Raw genomic sequence first — 19617 nt, 5'->3', positions numbered from 1 at the left:
CGGCAGCGGAGGCAGCGGCGGCGGGCGCTTCCCTCCTCCGGGCTGGAGGAGCGCGGGTGGCGGGGGAGCCGCGGTGCTGGCGGACCGGGACGCACTTCCGGCAGGGAGCGCACCGCAGGGTAGGCGGGGGCGGGCAGCCGCGGGCCTGGGGGGGAAAGAGGGCGAGGGGCGAGGGCGGCCCCCGCTCAGCGCGGCCCGGGTGGGTCCACAGCAGCCCTTGTTACACGCAGAAACGGCTTCACGATCGCGTTTGTTTGTGCCCCTTCTCCCCCCAGGAAAAGCCGCGGTGCGATCTATAAGCTGCCGGAGCGGCGACCCGGGGCTGCCGAGGACACTGCGCTGCTCGGCGCGGCTCTGAGCCACAGCGGCTCGGCAGCCGTAACTTGAGGCGGCTGGAGCGGCGTCCCGGCTCCTGTGTCTGCTGCTGCCCGAAGTGCTTTTCCCCGCAACAAGCCTCCTTTGTACCCGCAGTACTCTGGGTTCTGAGCGCGACCTATGCGTAAAAATGTTGCGGTACTGGGGTGAGATCCCGGTTTCCTCCAGCCAGGCCAACCGCAGCTCCTTTGACCTGCTGCAGCGCGAGTTTCGGACTGTGGAAGTGCAGGATCCGCCGCTGCACCAGCCGTCCGCGAACAAGCCCCGGCCCACCACCATGCTGGACATCCCCTCCGAGCCCTGCAGCCTCACCATCCACACCATCCAGCTCATCCAGCACAACCGGCGGCTGCGCAGCCTCATCGCCGCGGCTCAGGCTCAGAACCAGCAGCAAGCAGAGGGCATAAAAACCGAAGAGAATGAGCCTCTGCCATCTTGTCCTGCCTCCCCACCTCTCCCTGATGACCTGCTTCCTCTGGATAGCAAAACCCCCAAAATGCCATTTCAGCTGAGGCACAGTGACCCAGAGAGTGATTTCTACAGGTGTGTTGGTGTTTCTTTAGGTTAGTTCTTGGCCGAAAGAAAGCTGAGTGTTCTAAAATATCTATGTAGCTATGTTCATTCCCTTAGGCTAAAGGGTCAAGCTGTTGTACGTAAAGTATAAAACAGGCTTTAGAAAGGTAATACATAGATTTTTTTCTATGTGAATAACATGTATATTGCTTGCTTTTGCTTCTCTCTGTAAAATGTAGAGGTGTGGTGCTGATTTCTGTCTTGTTAGTGCTATGCTAAATGTGTATGCATGGTTTTGTTAGTGGTATTTCAACAGTTTCAGTTACAGGATGTGAAGTCTCTTCTGTCCAGATCACTTACAACTAAAGTTGTGTTACTATAGTTGCAAATCCAGAAAACACATGCCTAGGTTTAGGCTGTTGAGCTGTAGGTTCTGAAAAGATGATTTGATAATGTATTTGTCAGATTTCGGTGGTCAAGGACCTGTGACACAGTGACTGTCATATTCCACCGGTTTGGTGGTCCTCGAGTCAGAGCTGGAAATGCACACAAGTGAAGGGAATTCTTGTCTCTGCTACTGGCTCCACCAGCTGGAGAAAGTGTAAAGAAAATTTGCACTGCTTCTACCTCTGCTGCCAGCCTTTGATTAAAGAATATTGCCACCACTGCCTGTCTATCCCTCTACAGGCACTAAGTTCACAAGGAGCTGTTGCATTTCTTGCAATATCTGACAGTACTTTGTAGGTTATGTGCATTTAAATTAAGGGATTAATCCTTGCTACTGTGTCCACTAATTAACATTTTGAGGGAAAGGATAACACATGCTAGTTTTTAAAATGGTAAATATGCATCAATAGAATGTAGTTTATCACTTTAGTGCCACTGAAATCTTTAGTGGCCTGAGGTTGTATGAAATGCATTTTATTGAAAGATGTTGCATTTGGTAACAGTGTCTCTCGGAACAATGGAATGATTCTTTATTGCTGTTTCTGGAGGAACACTATCATCCTTATCAGAAGATACAACGTAATTAGCAGAGAGCAGACACTGAAGGGAAATAGGGTTTTGTGAGAGTAATCAGAGCCTCTGACTCCTGCACTGTGGTCCTGTGGTTTGTAGAACTGAGAAGTGTTCTCTTCTGTCCTCCTCAGTGGCTTCAGCTTGAAATTTTTTTCTATGGCTCTGGCCATCTTTTAGGGGCTTCTTTGTCTTTTTGTTATTTCTTCTGAGTTTTTGGGGTCTGAGTAAAGAAATGTTATTTAGTGGTCAGCCACATGGGGGAGTGTAAGGACTACGTTGTGGAGACTGGAGAGTTTTGAAATGAAATGTTTTGTGGCTGACAGAGTGCATTTATAATGAGCTGCAGTGTATTCTAGAATTTGATTGTGTGCTTGCTAACCCAAACATATATATGCTTTTCCAGGGGGAAGGCTTTGAGTTGTTGCATGTTTCTTCCTACTGTTTTGAGACATGTGAATTAAGAATAGCAGCTGTTTTATAAGTGCTATATAGTAGCAAAAATGAAGTTCTATGATTTGCTGATGCTTCTGAGTGTGTAAAATCAAATCAAAGCAAGAACATTCTTCCCCCTAATAAAACATGCTAGTGCTTAATTCTGTGCTGCCTTCTGAAGTACAGTTGTCAGAATTACAGTGTTTTGATAAATCCATATTTTAAGTCTGTTTTTTTGGTCAGTATCCTGGGTCTGAGAAGTAGTGCATAGGTACATTTAGATACAGGAAGAAAGGAAGATAAGAGTTGCCAGCCTGAATCAGAACACAGGTTTGGTTAATGTAGGCCTGACCTTTTCTGTTTCCCTGTTACTCATTTTCATTCTTTGACACACTGTCCCCTTGTCTTTTATTTTGTTATCTCCTGATTTGGTTTTCCTCAGCCCCATATATAAACCCTACCTCCTTGTATGATGAGGAAGAGGCAGAGTTTAATTTATGGCTATTTTTGAGTTGGTTTGGTCTTATCAATTCTCCAAAGTCTGTACTAACAATGGTTTTATAATTACTGCACTGTTCCTTTCCTACAGTTTTCCAGACTATTTATAAATATGTTAAAAATGCATGATAAAAAATATGTTGATTCTGGCACAGATCCCCCAGGGAGGACCTGGACTCTAGAGTAGAGATCTCTGTTCTACTTGCTTGCTGATAGATTTGGAGGACTCTGATAGGTTTGTGAAGCAGGTTTTACAGTTAAAAAAAATTCTCTGGGTTCTTTCTGACCATAACGTATTTACTTATGTGTCCTCTAGTTCTTAGAATTTCCCTGATTCACCAAAATACATCCACGCTTCCCAGTCTGCAGTTTTCCACATCTCTTCTGAAGGTATTAAAGGAAAATGTTTTCACATTTTCTGTCTTCTGGTCCTCATGGGCCAAGGCAGTTTAAAGCAAGAGTTAACTCACCACAGCTATTCAGCTATTTCATCCTTGCATTCTTTTAATATTCTTGCATGAAGTACCATCTGGTCCTGGTGATGTTACAGTTCTTGGAATGTACAATAAGGGATTGACATCTGGTTTTGCTTGGTGTAGAAATAGAAAAGAAGCTTGAAGTATAATTGATGAAGAATGAGTAAGGAACTGTAGACTTAAAACTACCATTTTGACAGGAGACTCTTACCATATAACAGCTGCTGGCTTTTCCATCTTCTCTGCTCAGCTTCATCAGATTAGCATGCATCCATCTTCAAAAGAAGCCTGACCTACTCATGTGCTTCTTTTGTGTGCATGGTTGGGTTCTTAACAGATTTTCTCAGTCATTTGGTCATTTACATTCCTGGCCATGTTGGATTGCCTTGAAAGGTAATCTGTAAACAAAATTGGGAGCTTGCAATGGGAAGACAGCTCTTGAGAGAAGGACTTGTAGTTAAGAAATGTCTGTACAGAAGTAGAGAAGTACATGTCAGTGGGATAGATAGCAGTTTTAATGTAGGGAAGGATTTGGAGCAGTGTAATTAAAGTAGGCAGGAGACACTTCCCCTGATGATCTGAGCGCTTTGGCTTAGTCCATTTCTAAGATGACTGGTCTGGATTATGCCACTGAGATCCAATTTATTTTTGCCATTATCTATTGAACATTTTTTTTTTTTTCATACCTGTGCAGCCTTCGGTAGACGTAGCAGAGGTATTTAAAAAGAGACTTACTCAGGATGATGTGTAAAAAGGCTCTTTCCTGAAAGAAAACAATTTTCTGGTTTGAGTTAGTGTGCTGTGTTCTTTGGTGCTCTTTCTTACTAGTGAATCTTGATTGTACAATGTTTTCCTTTATTTTACTGCTTTGGAAAAATGGCTCTGAAGCAGCCTTGTTGCAGCTCATTTGGTAGAAATTCAACTTCACAGTGTAACATTTCATCAAAGTGTTCTGTTCATAGGAAAAGAAGTCCCTCCCTCCATCTGCTGCTGGCTTCTGCTCACCTTGGAGAGAGCAGGGCACTTCAATCCATTCCTGCAGTTGACTGAACCTGCTGATCCTTGTGCTGGCTTAGCCTGTCTCCTGAAGACAGTTACATGAGAAAGGAACCATGAGCTCCCCTTCCCTCTAAGAAAAGCTGCCCTACAGGAAAGGAACTTGGAGGAATGGATTGTGCTGCCTTTGAGGGGTGGCTCACTGTCATTTAACTGACACAGAAAGTGAGCCTTTGGTGAGCTCTGAAAACTGACTAAATCAGAAGATAAGTCTGGTTGGTACAAATGGACACTATTTTCATGTCTTCTGTTGTAAAGTTGTGCATGTTTTTGGTAGTGGTGGGAGAAGGTTGGCCTTTGGATCTAATGAATTTGTAGCTTGACAGGTAGATCAGACAGGTCTGGAGCATCATTTAGTGTTGGTAACCCATATATAAAATATATAGCACTCTGTTAGAAATACAAAATTGAAGAGTAGCAAGTTGGCCAGTATTTGTAATAAATTTCTATATACTATATATTCTGTAGAGGAGATTGCCTCCATGTCACAGGCTTAATTCCCTGTTCTGTTAATCTCTGGTGACAAAACATCAGGGATTAAAGCACTCATGTTTACTTGTAGATATATGACTGAGCCTTTCAGGAAAAGAACTAAGTTCTGCAGAGGGTGGCATTCTGCATAGTGATAATATCTGGATGGGTGCTTTTTTGGTGCTGAGCATCTGGATGAAATCCAAGACAAAGGCTCTTTAGCTATGATCATGATGGAAAAGAAGTTTGCTTGTCCTTTTTGGGAAGGTTTGACATTAGATAACTACTTTCAACATAAATGTGTCTATATGACTTTTTGTTCATGTGCATTCTTACCAGAGGGTACTTGGAAATCAAAGGAGATGAAGAAAAAATATTTTCATTATTGGTTTCTATTAACATCTACAACAATATTTCAATTTTTGCTCTCTGTTCTGGCTTTTAATCATATTTCTCTGTTGTTTATTATGAGGAACAGGAAAACAAGAGAAGAAAACATAAGAAAAACAAAACCAAATTGACTGGCCTTACCAAGAGCAAGAGATGGAGATTGGGATTTGAGTGCAGTACCTGAAATGTCTTTCCTCTCTGTCTTTAATTGATTAGATTTCAGGTTGATTATATGCCTTCCAGCATAGTGACCTAGCTGCATTTTAATGCTCACAGTTAGTTTCTTTTCCTCTAGGAGTTTAAAGAGACACAATATTCTCTGCTCTTCTGAGCAGTGATATGCATTACTGATTTTTTTTTTTAATCTACTTTGCAAGTGGCGAAGTCTCCTGCATGGGATTGCCAAAATTGTGTAATTTAAGTTTGTCCACAGTGTTTTTAGTGAAGGTCTCTGTATTAATAGAAGCCTGGCATTCAGTTTTGGTAGCATAAGGTGTTCTCCACTACTGGGTGCTGGACAGCTAGGTATGTCCTTTATATAAAAAAGATATTATTTTTTATAGACAGGAATTTTAAGATAGTTTTCTGGTTGATATTCTTTGATAGTTGTTTATTTCTGTTGTAAACTCTTGGTCCTGGTGTTGTGAGAGACATATGGCTGTGAACTTCAGAATTCTGCTGCTGAGGTGGGGGGGGAGTGAGATGTAAAAATAGTATGGGTAACGCTTATTTTATAAAGAAAATGATGATCTTTTAATTCATCTTGTCAGGGTGCCTGCTGTCTTCTTTGCACAGTAGTTACATAACTGAGTAGAAATTGGGATGCTAATCATTTTCCATCAATTAATAGCTGGGATGAATCCATGACCTGAGATTCACATACTGTTCTCAGTATCTACTTAGAAATGTGATCATATGCCACTCATAATATAGTGTGATTCCCCCTTTATTTGAATAAGCAGAAGTGTTGTGCTGGCATTCTTCAAAATGAATAATCTTCATCCTGATAGCTCGAAATTTCACTTTCCTTTTCACTCCTCTTTGCTTTTTTACTGCTGTCTCTCTTTTGTGTGTCATTTCTGAGGATCAGGGGAAGCTGAGGCTCTCTGGCCCAGCTTCTCAGTGAGAATGAAGGGTACCTCATGGATTGTTGGAGAGACAGAGTAGTGAGAACTTTAACAAGCCATCAATACTGTCTGTGTGCTGTTAAATCAGGTCCTTCTACTGGGAAGAGTGTGTGGTGACGCAGGCGATCTCGGGAAACAGCGAGGACAATCTCCTGGTGCGATGTGGAAGATGTTGGGAGAAAACGATCAGAAACAAATGGAGAGTGAAATTGCTAGCTCACTTCTGCCCCTGGTGCTGAATGGAGTGTAAAAAAGTGTATGAGTATCATACTTAGCAGTAATGGAATTTGATTTTTTGACATCAGCATTTGAAGTCCATGTTACTGATACGGGCAAATAGATTACATGCACTTAATTGTAAGTTGAGAAATCTGGTGTATATATGTGTTTCTCTATCAGAGGCCTTGCCTTAACTCCTCTGGGGAATGTCTATTTGTTAACTCACGTTGATAAAAAATTTGGTTGGCTGACTATAAGGCAATAAATGATGTTTGAAGTGCTCATGTCAGTTGTTCTCCATCTCCTCCATCCTGTGTAGTCACTCCTTCCTGTTTAGCAAGAGGAGGAAGGTCTTAAACCCAAGACCAGGGAATGGTGCTTTATGGGCAAACTTCTCCAGACCTCCTCCCAGGGCCTGGTGTTTGCATCTTAGGTTGCATATGGGGATACTTCTTTCAGTGTCATGCTTAGTGACTACCGGAAATGAGATCAGAGAAACAGAGAGCAGAAAACTTTTTGGCTACAGTGTACCTCTATGAAATGTATGTGTGTCCCATTTCTTGCTTTTGTATGTGTGTCTTTTGCTTTAGAAATTCCAATCTTGTCTATCCCAGAAGCCTTTATGTCTGACTATTGGGCATATGACATCAGAGATGACAAGGAAGAGCAATGTAATTAACTGAGAAGGGAAATTATTTGCATTCCTGTTATTTAAAATGCCTTTTTTTGTTTGTGTCAAGGACCCATTTAATTCACATCTCCAGGAGAAAATCTCTTGGGTGGGAAGGGAAATGCTTAAGGGTTCAGAAGATTTGCATCCCACATTCATGAATCACCCAAAGAATCTTGTGGCATTAGAAGGGAAAATGAAATTTGGAATTGCTGATTTGGAGGGAAGGAAAGAAGGAAAAGCAGATAAACACTTTTTAGGTGGTGTTCATATGTAACAGAAGCTGTGCAGAGCCCCAAACCCCCTGCCTTCCCTTTGTACATCAACTTATTATTGAGTATCTCTTCAACCTATACAGTCCTTCAGGTTTTTGAAAGTGTGCTCTTTTTGTCTTTTCTGTTTTTCAGAGGAAAAGGGGAGCCAGTGACGGAGCTGAGCTGGTCCTCCTGCCGGCAGCTCCTGTACCAGTCGATGGCCACCATCCTGGCGCACACGGGCTTTGAGTGCGCCAACGAGAGCGTCCTGGAGACCCTGACGGACATCGCGCACGAGTACTGCCTCAAGTTCACCAAGCTGCTGCGCTTCGCCGTGGATCGGGAGGCTCGCCTCGGGCACACCCCCTTCCCCGACGTCATGGAGCAGGTCTTCCACGAAGTGGGCATTGGCAGCGTGCTCTCACTGCAGAAGTTCTGGCAGCACCGCATCAAGGATTACCACAGCTACATGCTGCAGGTGAAAAGAGTGTCAGGGAGCTGGCAGCACAAGAAATGTACCCCCAGTACTGTTGCTTATTCCTGGGGCAAGTCCTGATTCTTACTGAGGGGAAATCTAACTGGAAAACTTCCTAGGTGTGGAGAGGAGTCATCAAGGGAAAGAGAACAGGAACTTTCTGACTGGAAGACGGAGCCCCTTATTTGTCTTCCTAGTGAGACTACTGATGCTCTACTGATGGCTTGCCTGAATTTAAGAGTCTCCCAGCTTTTGAATTACCCAGTAGAGTTAAAATCAGAACTGATTGAGGATCTGAATTTTCTTCTTTAGTAGGATATTTGACTGGTTAGCATTTTGGAAAACATGTAAGCAGACATAAATTTCTAGGCTGTAGAGTGGTTTGTGTTCACTTAAGCAAGGAGTGACTTCTGTAAGCTTTAGGAGTGTAGGGTAGTATTTTGCTGATCTGAGTTGTCACACAGGTTGTTGTCACTAATTTTTTCTTATATAAAAATAACATCCTAAAGAGTTATCTCTGTTAGAAACATTTCTGCTCAATATACAAGTTCTGTTCATTTTTGTTCAAATATTTTTGTTCAGATGTCGTGTCCTTTTGTAATCTGGATAATTTTCAGCATCATTCTGCTGCTGCAGTTCACTCACACCCTAAAGCTGATCACTGTCTTAACAATCATTCTTCTTTGTGCAGGACTGAGGTCCACAGTAGCCCCTTTATTTGGAAGCATGTCTTGAAGGGGGAAATAGGCATTACTATTCTTTTTCCTCCTTGCTTCTGCTGTTAACAAGTCTTGAGATTTTCCTGAGCACACGTCACTGACTGTTAGGTTTTAGTTGTATAAACAAGTTTTTGTTAGAAGCAAATGAAATCTGAAATGTTTAAATTTTATTGTTAAGTTTCTGGAAGTACAGGGTAGCTCTAAATCCTGTTCCTGTATTTGTTTCACTTCTCTAACTGGAGAAAACTTCTGTGTTTTTTGCTGTGAATCTGGCACAATATACTCAGTCTTTGCTCAGTAGGGACTTACAGGGCTGTTGAAGATCTGAAGTTCTTGGTTTTTAATGCTGGGATGAATTTGTTACTGGAGGATGGGGACAGTCTTATAGGTAAAACCTAAGAGTAAGACTGAGACATTTTGCTTTTATTTCATGCTCTGTTTAAATTTCTGAGCCTAATCATCTCTGTTTATAAAATAACAGTGTTCATATTTATCAGTCAGATGTTAGTGGATTAAAACTCTTATTAAAGTCTCTTGTTACAGCACAGAGAGTGCACTTAAAGAGGTAAAAAGCATCTCTTGTGTAGCTGGTAAGTTGTTTACTTGTTCATTCAGGTCAGATGTTAATAATGTTCAGGGAACAGAGTGCACTGCAATGTAATTGCCATCAGAGCCTCTGAAGTCACTCTCACCTTTCTGGCTTCTTTTTCACCTGCTGATCTTTGACAGGTTAGCAAGCAGCTCTCTGAAGAATATGAGAAGATTGTCAACCCTGAAAAGGCAGCGGAAGACACAAAACCTGTGAAGATTAAGGAAGAACCTGTTAGTGATATTACTTTCCCCATAAGTGAAGAGCTGGAGGGAGATCTGGCTTCTGGTGACCAGTCTTTGCCTGTTGGAGTTCTTGCAGCTCAAAGTGAGCGCTTCTCTGCCAACTTGGAAGTAGAAGCTTCCCCACAGACTTCAGGTAGGGGTTTCTTTCTTCTTCTGGAAACAATCTTTCAGCAGTTCCATGTGATCTTGTTTCCCCTGGTTAGGTTTCGATTTGTGTCCAGAGATTCATATTCCTCCAAACTTGAAACCCTGTTCCTTACATAGCTTAGGCACTGAATGAGTTCTGGAGGTATGAATGATACTTGGTGATGTCCTCCATATTTGGAGATTACCCTGGTAAAGACGGTCACTGTTTTATGAAAGCTTGTCACTGACTTAGGTGAGATGGGCTCCTGGGAATCCCTCCGAGTGTCTGTACCCCAAAACCTGCTGTACTTGGCTGAGGCCATGGAAAGTGAAATGGTGAGTGAATTAGTGCAGTTGTGGAGACCACTTTCTTCCTCAAAGTGCCATCCCTTGGTGATATTGAAGCACACTGGTGGCAAGCATGCAAGAATCTGCTATGGCTGTGCCTGCTCTATATCTACACAGAAGTATCATTCTCTTCACTGTACAATGAAACTGAACATCCTGGAATGAAAAAAGAGGCAGTTTTGATTTTGCATAAAACTGTCTGAACTCTGGAATTCCCTGCAATAATAAATATTTTACTTAAAAATCTGGTTAAAAAACAGTGAAGCTTGTCCTCTTATTAACCCTAAGCTAAGTAGCATATATACTGAGGTTAGAGTATACCTCTATGTCCATTAGTTTTTTTTGCATTGTTACAAGTTTTAAAAACCATAAATCCATCTAATGTTTTTCTAAAAGTTCATACTGTTTCCCATGTCACCTCTGAAATGTAAACTGTTTGCAGTTTGTGGGAGAAGGAGCAGCAGATTCCTCTGGCCCATCCAGGGTTTTGAGTGATTAATCTGGAAGGCTTTGTATTAGCATCTACCACTTTGAGACCAAGAGGTTAGCACGCTAGCTGTATATTAAATGCCTCTTGCTTCTCTGATACAGAATTGATATTTTCTAATTAAGAATACAAGTGCTCTGTTCCTCCCTGAAAATCCCTCTTCACTTCACAAGAGCCTTTGGAAATCTCATCTGTGAGAAGTTCCAATCTAGACCTGGGCAGGATGGAGAGTTGTAATATCCTAAGGAGCAAAAAAAAGCTGCTGCAATTAGACCACTGCTATCTTGAAATGCAGGTGTGAAGCCTGCAGGGAGGGCAGCAAGGCTTCAGTGTCTGAGGGCAAAACTTCGAAACTTCGTTACAGCTTTCCATGGTCTTCCTGTGTTTTTGTGGGTGTCTGACATTGCAGTTGTGAGCTGGCTGCTTACTTTCATTGCACTTGGAAAAATGGAGGCAAAATTGTTCCTTGTTCTTCCACCTCTCAGGATAACGTGAAGATTAGCTTATTTCGGAAGTACTTTGAAGTTAAAGTGCTTTGAAGATGAAACATCCTTTGTTGATGCTTAAGTACTTTTAGTCATTAGTGACATTCTTAGTGACAGGTGACAGAGCTGAAAGGAACAAGGCTGAGCAATGAAGAGCAACTGATGAAGGAAAGACACAGTTTAGTTTAGTGAGCACCTTTGATTATTATGTAGACTGGAGCTGTAACTATGGAACAGCATTTTAATGACGTGTCCATTGCTGTTGAGAGAGATGCATTTACTTATGATTGACACAGGAAGGACTTCCATTAAGGCAACTAAGCTAATGTAGGCTGTGTTATCAAAAAGGTCTTGTAAACCTTGTTTTTGGCTAAGCTGATCTGGAAAAGATTCTCGACTTCTTCATAAAGGAGAATTTTTGGCACCAACACATGTTGGAACATTTGTTCTCTTTGTCATTTCTACTAATAACGGCCTATTGTTACTAGTATACTGATAATAGGGAATGGTCATAGGTTTGGCTTAGTACAAGAGCTTTGGTTGTGCTTTCAAACTGTAGCCATGCTCTTTAAGACATGAAGTTTGGAAAATGGTTGAAGATGGTTTGGAAAATTAAGTTTATTAAAATGGTTTCCTATTTTGCTTATTGTTTTTTTTTTTTTTTTGGTTGATTGGGTTTTTGGTTTTGGTGTTTTTTTAATTTTCCACATGAACTTAACCCCACACAAGAGAGATAAGATTTCACAGTTTATTCAGTTCTGGTCTGTTTATGCCCATCTCAGCAAGGAGACCAGTTAGTGTGTTTTTAATAGGATTTTTGTTTCACTATAAACTTAAACAGATATAATGCAATCTGTAATTACTTCTCTTGGGGAAAAAACATTTGCTATTCCAGGAATATGGTTTGGTAATTTTGTACAGAAAATCCTCAGTCAGTGCTCAGATTGCACACTAGTCCAGAAATGTTTTATAAAAAATGAGGCAAGGGGAGCTATTTCCCAGCAAGGCATCTGTGAGGTTGAGCCAAAAAGGGTTTCTTTCCGTTCTCTGAAGGATGGGATGAGACCTGTGGGTATTGAGTAGAAGGAGGCAGGCAGGCAAGGTGGATGACTGCAGCTTTGAAGCCCCTGCATTTCTGTGCTGAAAGTGGTATTGGGACTGCTCATCTGCCTAGTCCTCTCTCTGCTCACTTCACCTCCCCTGCAGAAGCCCTGGATGTCTGACATTTGCAAGGACCTCATAATGACTTCTGGACTGCCTCAAAGTCCTGCTTGTGCAGGGCCTAGTCCATGTGCTGTAGGTGTACTCATTGCTGCTGGGACACTCCTGGAGAGTAATGTGGAGTTGTTTCTCATGGAGAAAATCACATGGAGGCTAACAGTAAAAGGATACCATCATACTTTTTGCAGTGGTAATTGCTGGACTATTAAATAAGTCAACAGATATTTTTTTATTGATCACAGTGCTTGGTTTATTTTGTTTGTTTTCCCCAGCATAGTTAACCTGTGGCTTTGCTTTTGCTCCATCTTTACTTTTGCTGCCATCCCTTGTATCTGCGTGCTATTTGTGATTTATCTTTTTACTCAGTTACTGTTGTTTGCTTTTTCCTTCTCTAGGGGCTGAGGTGAATGCTTCCCCACTGTGGAACTTGGCACAGGTGAAAATGGAGCCACAGGAAAATGAGGAGGCTAATGTACATGGCCACGGGGTTCTAGGCAGTGATGTCTTTGAGGAACCAATGTCAGGGATGAGTGAAGCTGGGATGCCACAAAGCCCCAATGGCTCTGAGAGCAGCTATGGTTCTCATTCTGCTGACAGCCTGATGGGATCCTCACCTGTCTTCAACCAGCGCTGCAAGAAAAAGATGAAGAAGATGTGAAAAGGAACAGTCTTTTTTTTTAGTCCTGATGGTGTGCAACAGACACTTGAAAGGAGCTACCAGAGTACTGTGATGATTCCAACACAGGGCTGGCCCTGGTGTATGAGGGGCCTGCATAAAATTACTGTGAGAGGTTTGATATGTAGCTCCCCTTTTGCTGGCTTCTATACTCCATCTTGATTCATGAGACTGAAGATCACCCTTTACATTTGATGGTGGCATGGCTTGCTTTGGCAGATTAATGAGGAACGTGCTGGTGAAAAGTAGTTGTGAGGAGATTTTGTAAGTTACAGAACCGTTGAATACTTTGGATTAAAGGGACCTTGTGTCATTTCTACTCCAGCCTCCTATTCAGATCTCAGCCAGTTAGAGCAGGTTGCTAAGGGCTTTTTACATTTGAGTTTTGAGTATCTACAAGGATGGTGATACCAAATCTCTCTGAGCAAAATTTTCCTGTATCTGGCAACTACCACAGTAAGCAAAAGAATATATTTGCATCTAGTTGGAATTTCCCATGTTCCAACTTGTGTTCACTGCCTCTTATTCTGTCATTGTGCATCTCTGAGAAGAGTCTGACTGCCTTCTCTAACCCAGTTATTAAGGGATTTTATACAATGAGATCTCTTTCTAGCCTTTTCTCTTCTTACATGTGGAGAAACCATGTTGCCTGAGCTCTCCTTACTCATTCTGTGCTCCAGTCCCAAACCGGCTCAGTGACTTTCCACTGAAATTACTGTGGTGCCCTTGTAAGGGGAGCACAAAAATGAATGACATCCTCCAAGCACTATCTCACAATTGCTGAGTAAAGAGGAACAGTAATTTCCCTCAGTGTGCTGGCTACCTGCTTGCTGACTGCTGTGGGCAGCAAGAGAGTCCTAAGTCAGGGTGTATTAGGTGGAGAGCTGTCGCTGATGATGATGTAGCATAGATGCTGTAGTGTGGTCTCACAGTGCCATTAGCCAGCTCCCTCAGTGCCTTCACATTCAACCTGCTGGTTTCAATGGGCCTAAGTTCTCCCTAACTCAGTCTTCCTCTGCTGTAGGCAATGCTTTATTCCTGCATGCTGCTAGGCGGCTTGAGGACCTGGCAGGCCTTAAAGCAGAACTTACAGTGAAAACAGGTGAAAAAGATGTTGTGTACATGAGCCTGAAAGTACAAAAAGCATTCTTTGGTACCATATGGTTTGCATTGTTGAACAGTAAACTATATTTTGTTTAACCTTCCTTTTGCTTCCAGTGCACTTAAAGAAGCCCTTCTTCTTACTTCTTACCAGTTTGAACACTAGGTGAGCTTTGGCTTTCCTAATTTTCTCTGTGTAATTGGGCTGTGTCTCCAGATCTTTTGGCCAGCCCATCATCACTTCCACTTCTGTGTACCTTTGTTTATGTTTGAGATCAGTCAGGAGTTCCTCAGTCATCTATGTTGGCCTTCTGTCACGCCTGCTGTAATTTCTGTTTGTCAGAAAGGACTGATTTTTTACTTCAAGAAGGCTGTCTTTGAAGACAAGGCAGGACACTTGGGTTCCTTTGGGCAACCAGGACAGAATTTCCCTTGTGAAATTCTGCTGAGACATTCCTTGAATAAAAATATGTTGACCTAAAGGTACAGGACTCTGTCTTGTACACGTTTCTCAGGATTTTAAATGCCACAGTTCTATGTCTTCTGCAGCCAAGACATTCACATTCTCTACCAATTCTTTCTTGTTAGAAATAAAACCAGCAGAGCTTACTCCCTAGTTGATTACTTAATCATCTATTCAGGGAAGTTGATGTGGTTTTCTGGAGAGAATGAAACAGCTTTTACTAATGGTGTGAGTCTGTACTGGCAATGCAAACTTTTCCTTTGCTGTCATTGGATTGAGTGCAGCAGCTTCAGGCTGGCTGAGCTTTCATATTCAAGGTTGTTATCTTGACAGCTTAGTCTGAAACAGAATCTATTTTGCTGCTTGCTTTTATGGCTCAGCTGACTGATGGAATTTTTTTTGTTCTTCACAATCCTCAGTTGATCAACTCGGTCTTTAACTTGATTCAGTGTGTCTCTCTCAAAAGAGCTAGAATGAACATGAATCAAGAATGAACAGCCACTTAAACTGGCTTTATACCTGTAACCCCTTGGGATGGTTGAGGGAAATTTACCAAACCTACCATTTATCTTTACAATTGCAGTTTTATCTTTTGAAAGAGTGAGCTTCAGGCATAGTATTTTTGTTTCTGTATAACATGCCTGGCCTTAATTCTTTTTTCCTAACTGTATTTCTCTTCCACTTTATAGAAGTGGAATCCAAACATAAAATTCCTCAATGTCTAATAAGAATGCGTGACCATAGGCTTTTATGGACAATGGAGTTAAAATTGTCCATCAGAGTTTTAAGGGTCTCTCCTGGGGGGTAAATTCTCACTATTTTAAGCCTAGTCAGTAGTAGAAGAGCATACCAGGAAACCTTTATTTTGATTCCCCCTGAGTCACCATTAGCCAAGCTGCAGTGTCCCTGTTTTCTCATCTGTAAAAAAGAATAGTAATATTTGCCTTTAAGAAGTGTGTTTGAGATTTAGTTGCTCTGCAAGAAAAAGGTGCAGTAATCATTCAGAGAGTTTTGTGAGAGCTGCAAGCTTTTATTCCACTTCAGTTGGACTGTTGCTGGCTGGAGAATGCTTAGATGGTCATGGAAATGTCTAAGATGACACAGATTTTAAACAAAATGCTGATCACAAAGAACAACACAACTTTGCTGTTCAACTGCCCAGGTACAAGGAAGGCATTTGGGGTGGTATCTTCTCAGTCAGCTTTAGATGTCTGCATCTAAACTTGTTACTTTGGGCCACATTTGCAGATGAATAGAAATAATCATTCTTTGGTCACTGTCCTTTTGGCCTTGAGGTAGAAGTATAAAGCAGGTTGAATGAATGGCATTTTTAGAAAGGTCTATTTTTACTTTGTGTGCCCATGAATTGAGTTCAGCTTGGCTACCTCAGCTGAAGACATCCACACTGTCAGTGTATGAGTTAAGTGATGTGACTTAAGCCTTTTCTGGATGGGAATCAGAGACTTTCTCCTGCTGGGCCAGTGCTTTTTCTTTTCTGCACTAGAGCTTTCTGTTCAAATGGCTAAGAGCAGACTGCCCATCTCAGCTAAACCAGCAGATCCAGCATTCCCCACAACACTCAGAATGTGACAGGATGGGGCCTTGAGGCTCAGCCTGATTTGCCCCATGTGTCTTTTGACACTGTGTGAGAACACCTGTCATTGGGCCTTTCTCTCTAAGTGCTTAGCAAACTGGCTCTTGTAGTGTTCTTGCAGCCAGGCTACTTATGCAGAGTCCATTGCACTATTTTTGGGAGCCAAATGACAGAGTGACTGCTGCCAGCATCACTTGCTCATTTGCAAGATTTCAAGTGGGCTACAAATGAAAATCTAGTGTTCTTTAGAGCTTTGGTTAAACCTCCTGAGTGTTAATCTTAAGTGCTTTCTCTGTATTGTTCATGTACAGATGTTCTATCTTAACTTTTGTTTTTTTTTTTTAATTTGACATTCCCTTTCCACACTGATTTCACCCTCTAACACACTCCTCAGCAAGCCAAGCCTGAGTGCTTCAAGTGTATTTAAATGCAGTGCATATTGACTGTCTTTTGAATCAGCTGTGTTGTTGCAGTGTGAGGCAGAAGTGCTATTGATTCTCTTTGGGATGTATGCAAAGGTGAGAAACCCATCAGCATCGCTTATACACTTAAAAATGAAGGCAGAGTAATAGCTGTACCTCCTGTTCCCCCACTGTGCTAAGGGTTGCAGCTGACTTTTGTGTGCTTAACATTTCCTTTTATGCATGTGGAAGCTTCACCTTCTGGGTGAGCCCTTCGCCTCTGAACATTTATGATTCTTGTATTTACAGTGGTGTTCATCATGCATGAAATAGTGAAATTTAAAAACTAGCTCACAAAGTCAGACACAAGACTATATGCTCTTTTGATGGATCAAATAAGATTTTGCTAGGTGTTAATGCAGCCTTGGGCAACTAGTGAGGTGTGTTCATTGACCATGTAATCCCCAAATTTTAAACCACAGTGAGATTATGCATTGGGTTGGAATGAAGCTCTGCTTTCGCAGTTGCTGTTTCTTGCTGATGGCTGGTGAAGCACTCTGCTGATCCACCTGCTTCAACAGTCTGCAGTTTTCTTTCATCTTTCACCTTTCTCTTTTCAGAAGTGGGTGGATGGAAAATGGGAATATTGAGCATTGACCATATCCATATCCAGTAGCATTGATGTCTTACAGTGATTTTTTTTTTTGCCATGATTGAAATTGGTAGGAACTTTGCTATCAATTTGGATAGCAAGATCTGTAAATTACTTGGCTTTTGAAGTGTTTTGCATAGGAATCACACAGGACTGTAGTTGAGAGAGTGCTGTATATCATACTCCTTTTCCCCTCTAGCAATACCTTTTTATTCCTTTTGAAGAGTTTTGCCTGGTATCCAGTAAAGTTCTCTGTATAAATGGTAGTGTAACAACTTATGTGTACAGCTTTATGTCAGACTATGCTACCTAGTGATTTAATTCCAAGGCCATCCATGATAATTTGAATATGCATAATGCTGTGCAGAAAAAGAGATGTTTCCTGCATAAAAATGTACAATTTAAAAAGAAAACAAGATTAGGTAGGGTAGGTGAGGCCAATCTGATTATGTGCTCAGTTCTGAGACTAATGCACATGTTATGTGTGAAGGATGTTTTACTTAAAATGTTTTTGTACATGCATGTGAAAGAAATATGTAACTTTGCTTTGTGTTTATATGGAACAAAATTACTTGGAAATATTTCAGGGTTGGGTTTTTTCCCTTGCTCTCCTGGAGAGAGTTGCTTTGTAATTTCTAAGAAAATAAATAAAAATATTCAGAAATAAAAACTCTAAAGGTGTTGTATGTGTTTTTTGGCTTGTTTTGGTGAACAATGCTGTGAACACAAAAGCCAGTCTTGGGGTTTTGTCTACCCTTACGTGGGATCTGGAGGAGACATTTTGCAGGCCTGAATAAGGTACTGGATGATATATCACAGCCAGGAAGATGAGAAATGTTATTCAAGGATGTGGCCAGGGGAAATGGAAGTCTTATTTTGCACAGGTACCAGTGCTAGTGAGCCCCTGAAGCAATATTAGAACCACAGTGCTACTATTGGTATTCATCCAGCATAAGGAAGTGCTGTTTCTGGGGCAACTACTTATATATACTTCTACTACTTATATTAACAGACTACCTAGGAGCCCTGCTGCAAGCCGTGTGCTTTGCTCTTTTATGTGCTGGTCTACTTATTTTACATCCTGCTTTTTTTTTTTTAATTGGGGAAGTGCTTTAGACTGCAGTGAATAAAGCACAGTGTGCTTTCCCCTTCTGCTCTGTCATGGTAGGGCTGAGGAAGGAGGTTTGATGCTCGCTAGCCATGCTAAACAATTGCAAATAGCACACCCTCAATTAGGATATTGCCAGGAGAGGGAATTGTGCCTGCTTCCCATCACGCCTGTGCTTGAACGCAGTCCTGTACAGCTGAATGGATTTCTCGGTCCTGCTCCGGGGCTGCCAGGACCTGGAGGCAGAGGACACCAATCTCCCTTCCCATTGCCAGGATAAAGCCTGAGCCCTCGGATCGCTCCACTCCAGCATCTCCGGGAGCTGCCGGGAGCGCGGATGGCAGCGGCCCTGGGCTGGCTGCTTCGAGAGTCGCCCGTGGCCACTGCGGTGGTCACCGGGCGGTGCTGGCCGTGCCCACCGGGTGATGCTGGCCCTGGTCGATCACCGGGCGATGCTGACCGTGCCCACCGGGTGATGCTGGCTGTGCCCACCGGGTGATGCTGGCCGTGCCCACCGGGCGGTGCTGGCCGTGCCCACCGGGTGATGCTGGCCGTGCCCACCGGGAGATGCTGGCCGTGCCCACCGGGTGATGCTGGCCGTGCCCCCGGGTGATGCTGGCCGTGCCCTCGGGTGATGCTGGCCGTGCCCACCGGGCGGTGCTGGCCGTGCCCTCGGGTGATGCCGGCCGTGCCCACCGGGTGATGCTGGTTGTGCCCACCGGGTGATGCTGGCCGTGCCCACCGGGAGATGCTGGCCGTGCCCACCGGGCGATGCTGGCCGTGCCCACCGGGCGGTGCTGGCCGTGCCCACCGGGTGATGCTGGCCGTGCCCACCGGGAGATGCTGGTTGTGCCCACCGGGTGATGCTGGCCGTGCCCACCGGGCGGTTCTGGCCGCTCGCCGCTGCGGAGCCGCCGGCCGGCGGGGCTGCAGCCCAGGGACGGGGCTCTGGCGCTGCAGCCGCAGCCTCTGCGCTCCCCTAAAAGCCCCCAAACTCCAAACCGTGTCGTTTCGCCGCATCTTTAATACCGGAGATTAGAATCGCCTGTTTTGTTGCTATGGAAACGCTGCGTGAGAGAAGTCGACCTCATTATGGGCTGGGATGAAAAGTCCTTAGGGATGGGCTCGGCACCCAGCACCCTTGCAGTGGGGAGAATGGGGCTGCGGGAGCTGTGGCAGGGGCGTCGCTGCTTTTGCAGGGATCCTCAGTTGTTTGCAGAGCTTGTCGGTCTTTCCCTTCATCAGGCCAGAAACAGCCCCTGCTCCTGGACCATTTCCCATGGGAATCGGCTCAAGAGCCGTGGCAGCATCACTTGTGCACCTGGACCACAGGTGCCCTTGCTTCAGCGTGTGTGGAGGCTGTCACTGCAATAGGTAGCGGGGCTGCAGCAGTGAGCTGGATGAAAGTGCTGTGAGGGCCTGGCAT

The 19617-nt window shown here is 43.4% G+C and overlaps 1 protein-coding gene across 2 annotated transcripts; it reads left to right on the top strand.

Annotated features, from left to right (window-relative positions):
• The first annotated feature begins 90 nt into the window (after positions 1 to 90).
• SUPT7L (SPT7 like, STAGA complex subunit gamma) lies at positions 91 to 17760 on the top strand. Of its 2 annotated transcripts, XM_021552221.2 has the most exons (5): positions 91 to 119; positions 276 to 918; positions 7655 to 7979; positions 9425 to 9662; positions 12592 to 17760. In XM_021552221.2, exons 2-5 carry the CDS (start codon positions 506 to 508, stop codon positions 12852 to 12854), a joined length of 1239 nt encoding a protein of 412 aa, XP_021407896.1. In that variant the 5' UTR covers positions 91 to 119; positions 276 to 505; the 3' UTR covers positions 12855 to 17760. The 2 variants fall into 2 exon arrangements, with proteins under 2 accessions (XP_021407896.1, XP_077637984.1); XM_077781858.1 differs by lacking the exon at positions 91 to 119 and having other exon boundaries at positions 154 to 918.
• Positions 17761 to 19617: the final 1857 nt, after the last annotated feature.

This window comes from Lonchura striata, chromosome 3, assembly GCF_046129695.1.
Source record: "Lonchura striata isolate bLonStr1 chromosome 3, bLonStr1.mat, whole genome shotgun sequence".
Classification (NCBI taxonomy): Eukaryota; Metazoa; Chordata; class Aves; order Passeriformes; family Estrildidae; genus Lonchura; species Lonchura striata.
Note: the sequence above shows the minus strand (reverse complement) of the source record. Positions and strands in the feature narration are given on the sequence as shown.

Excerpts from the sequence above, each read along its gene's own strand:
- SUPT7L (XM_021552221.2), top strand. The coding sequence starts at position 506 with ATGTTGCGGTACTGGGGTGAGATCCCGGTTTCCTCCAGCCAGGCCAAC. Across the intron at positions 919-7,654 it reads CCAGAGAGTGATTTCTACAG|AGGAAAAGGGGAGCCAGTGA; the intron begins GTGTGTTGGTGT and ends TCTGTTTTTCAG. Across the intron at positions 9,663-12,591 it reads AGCTTCCCCACAGACTTCAG|GGGCTGAGGTGAATGCTTCC; the intron begins GTAGGGGTTTCT and ends TTCCTTCTCTAG.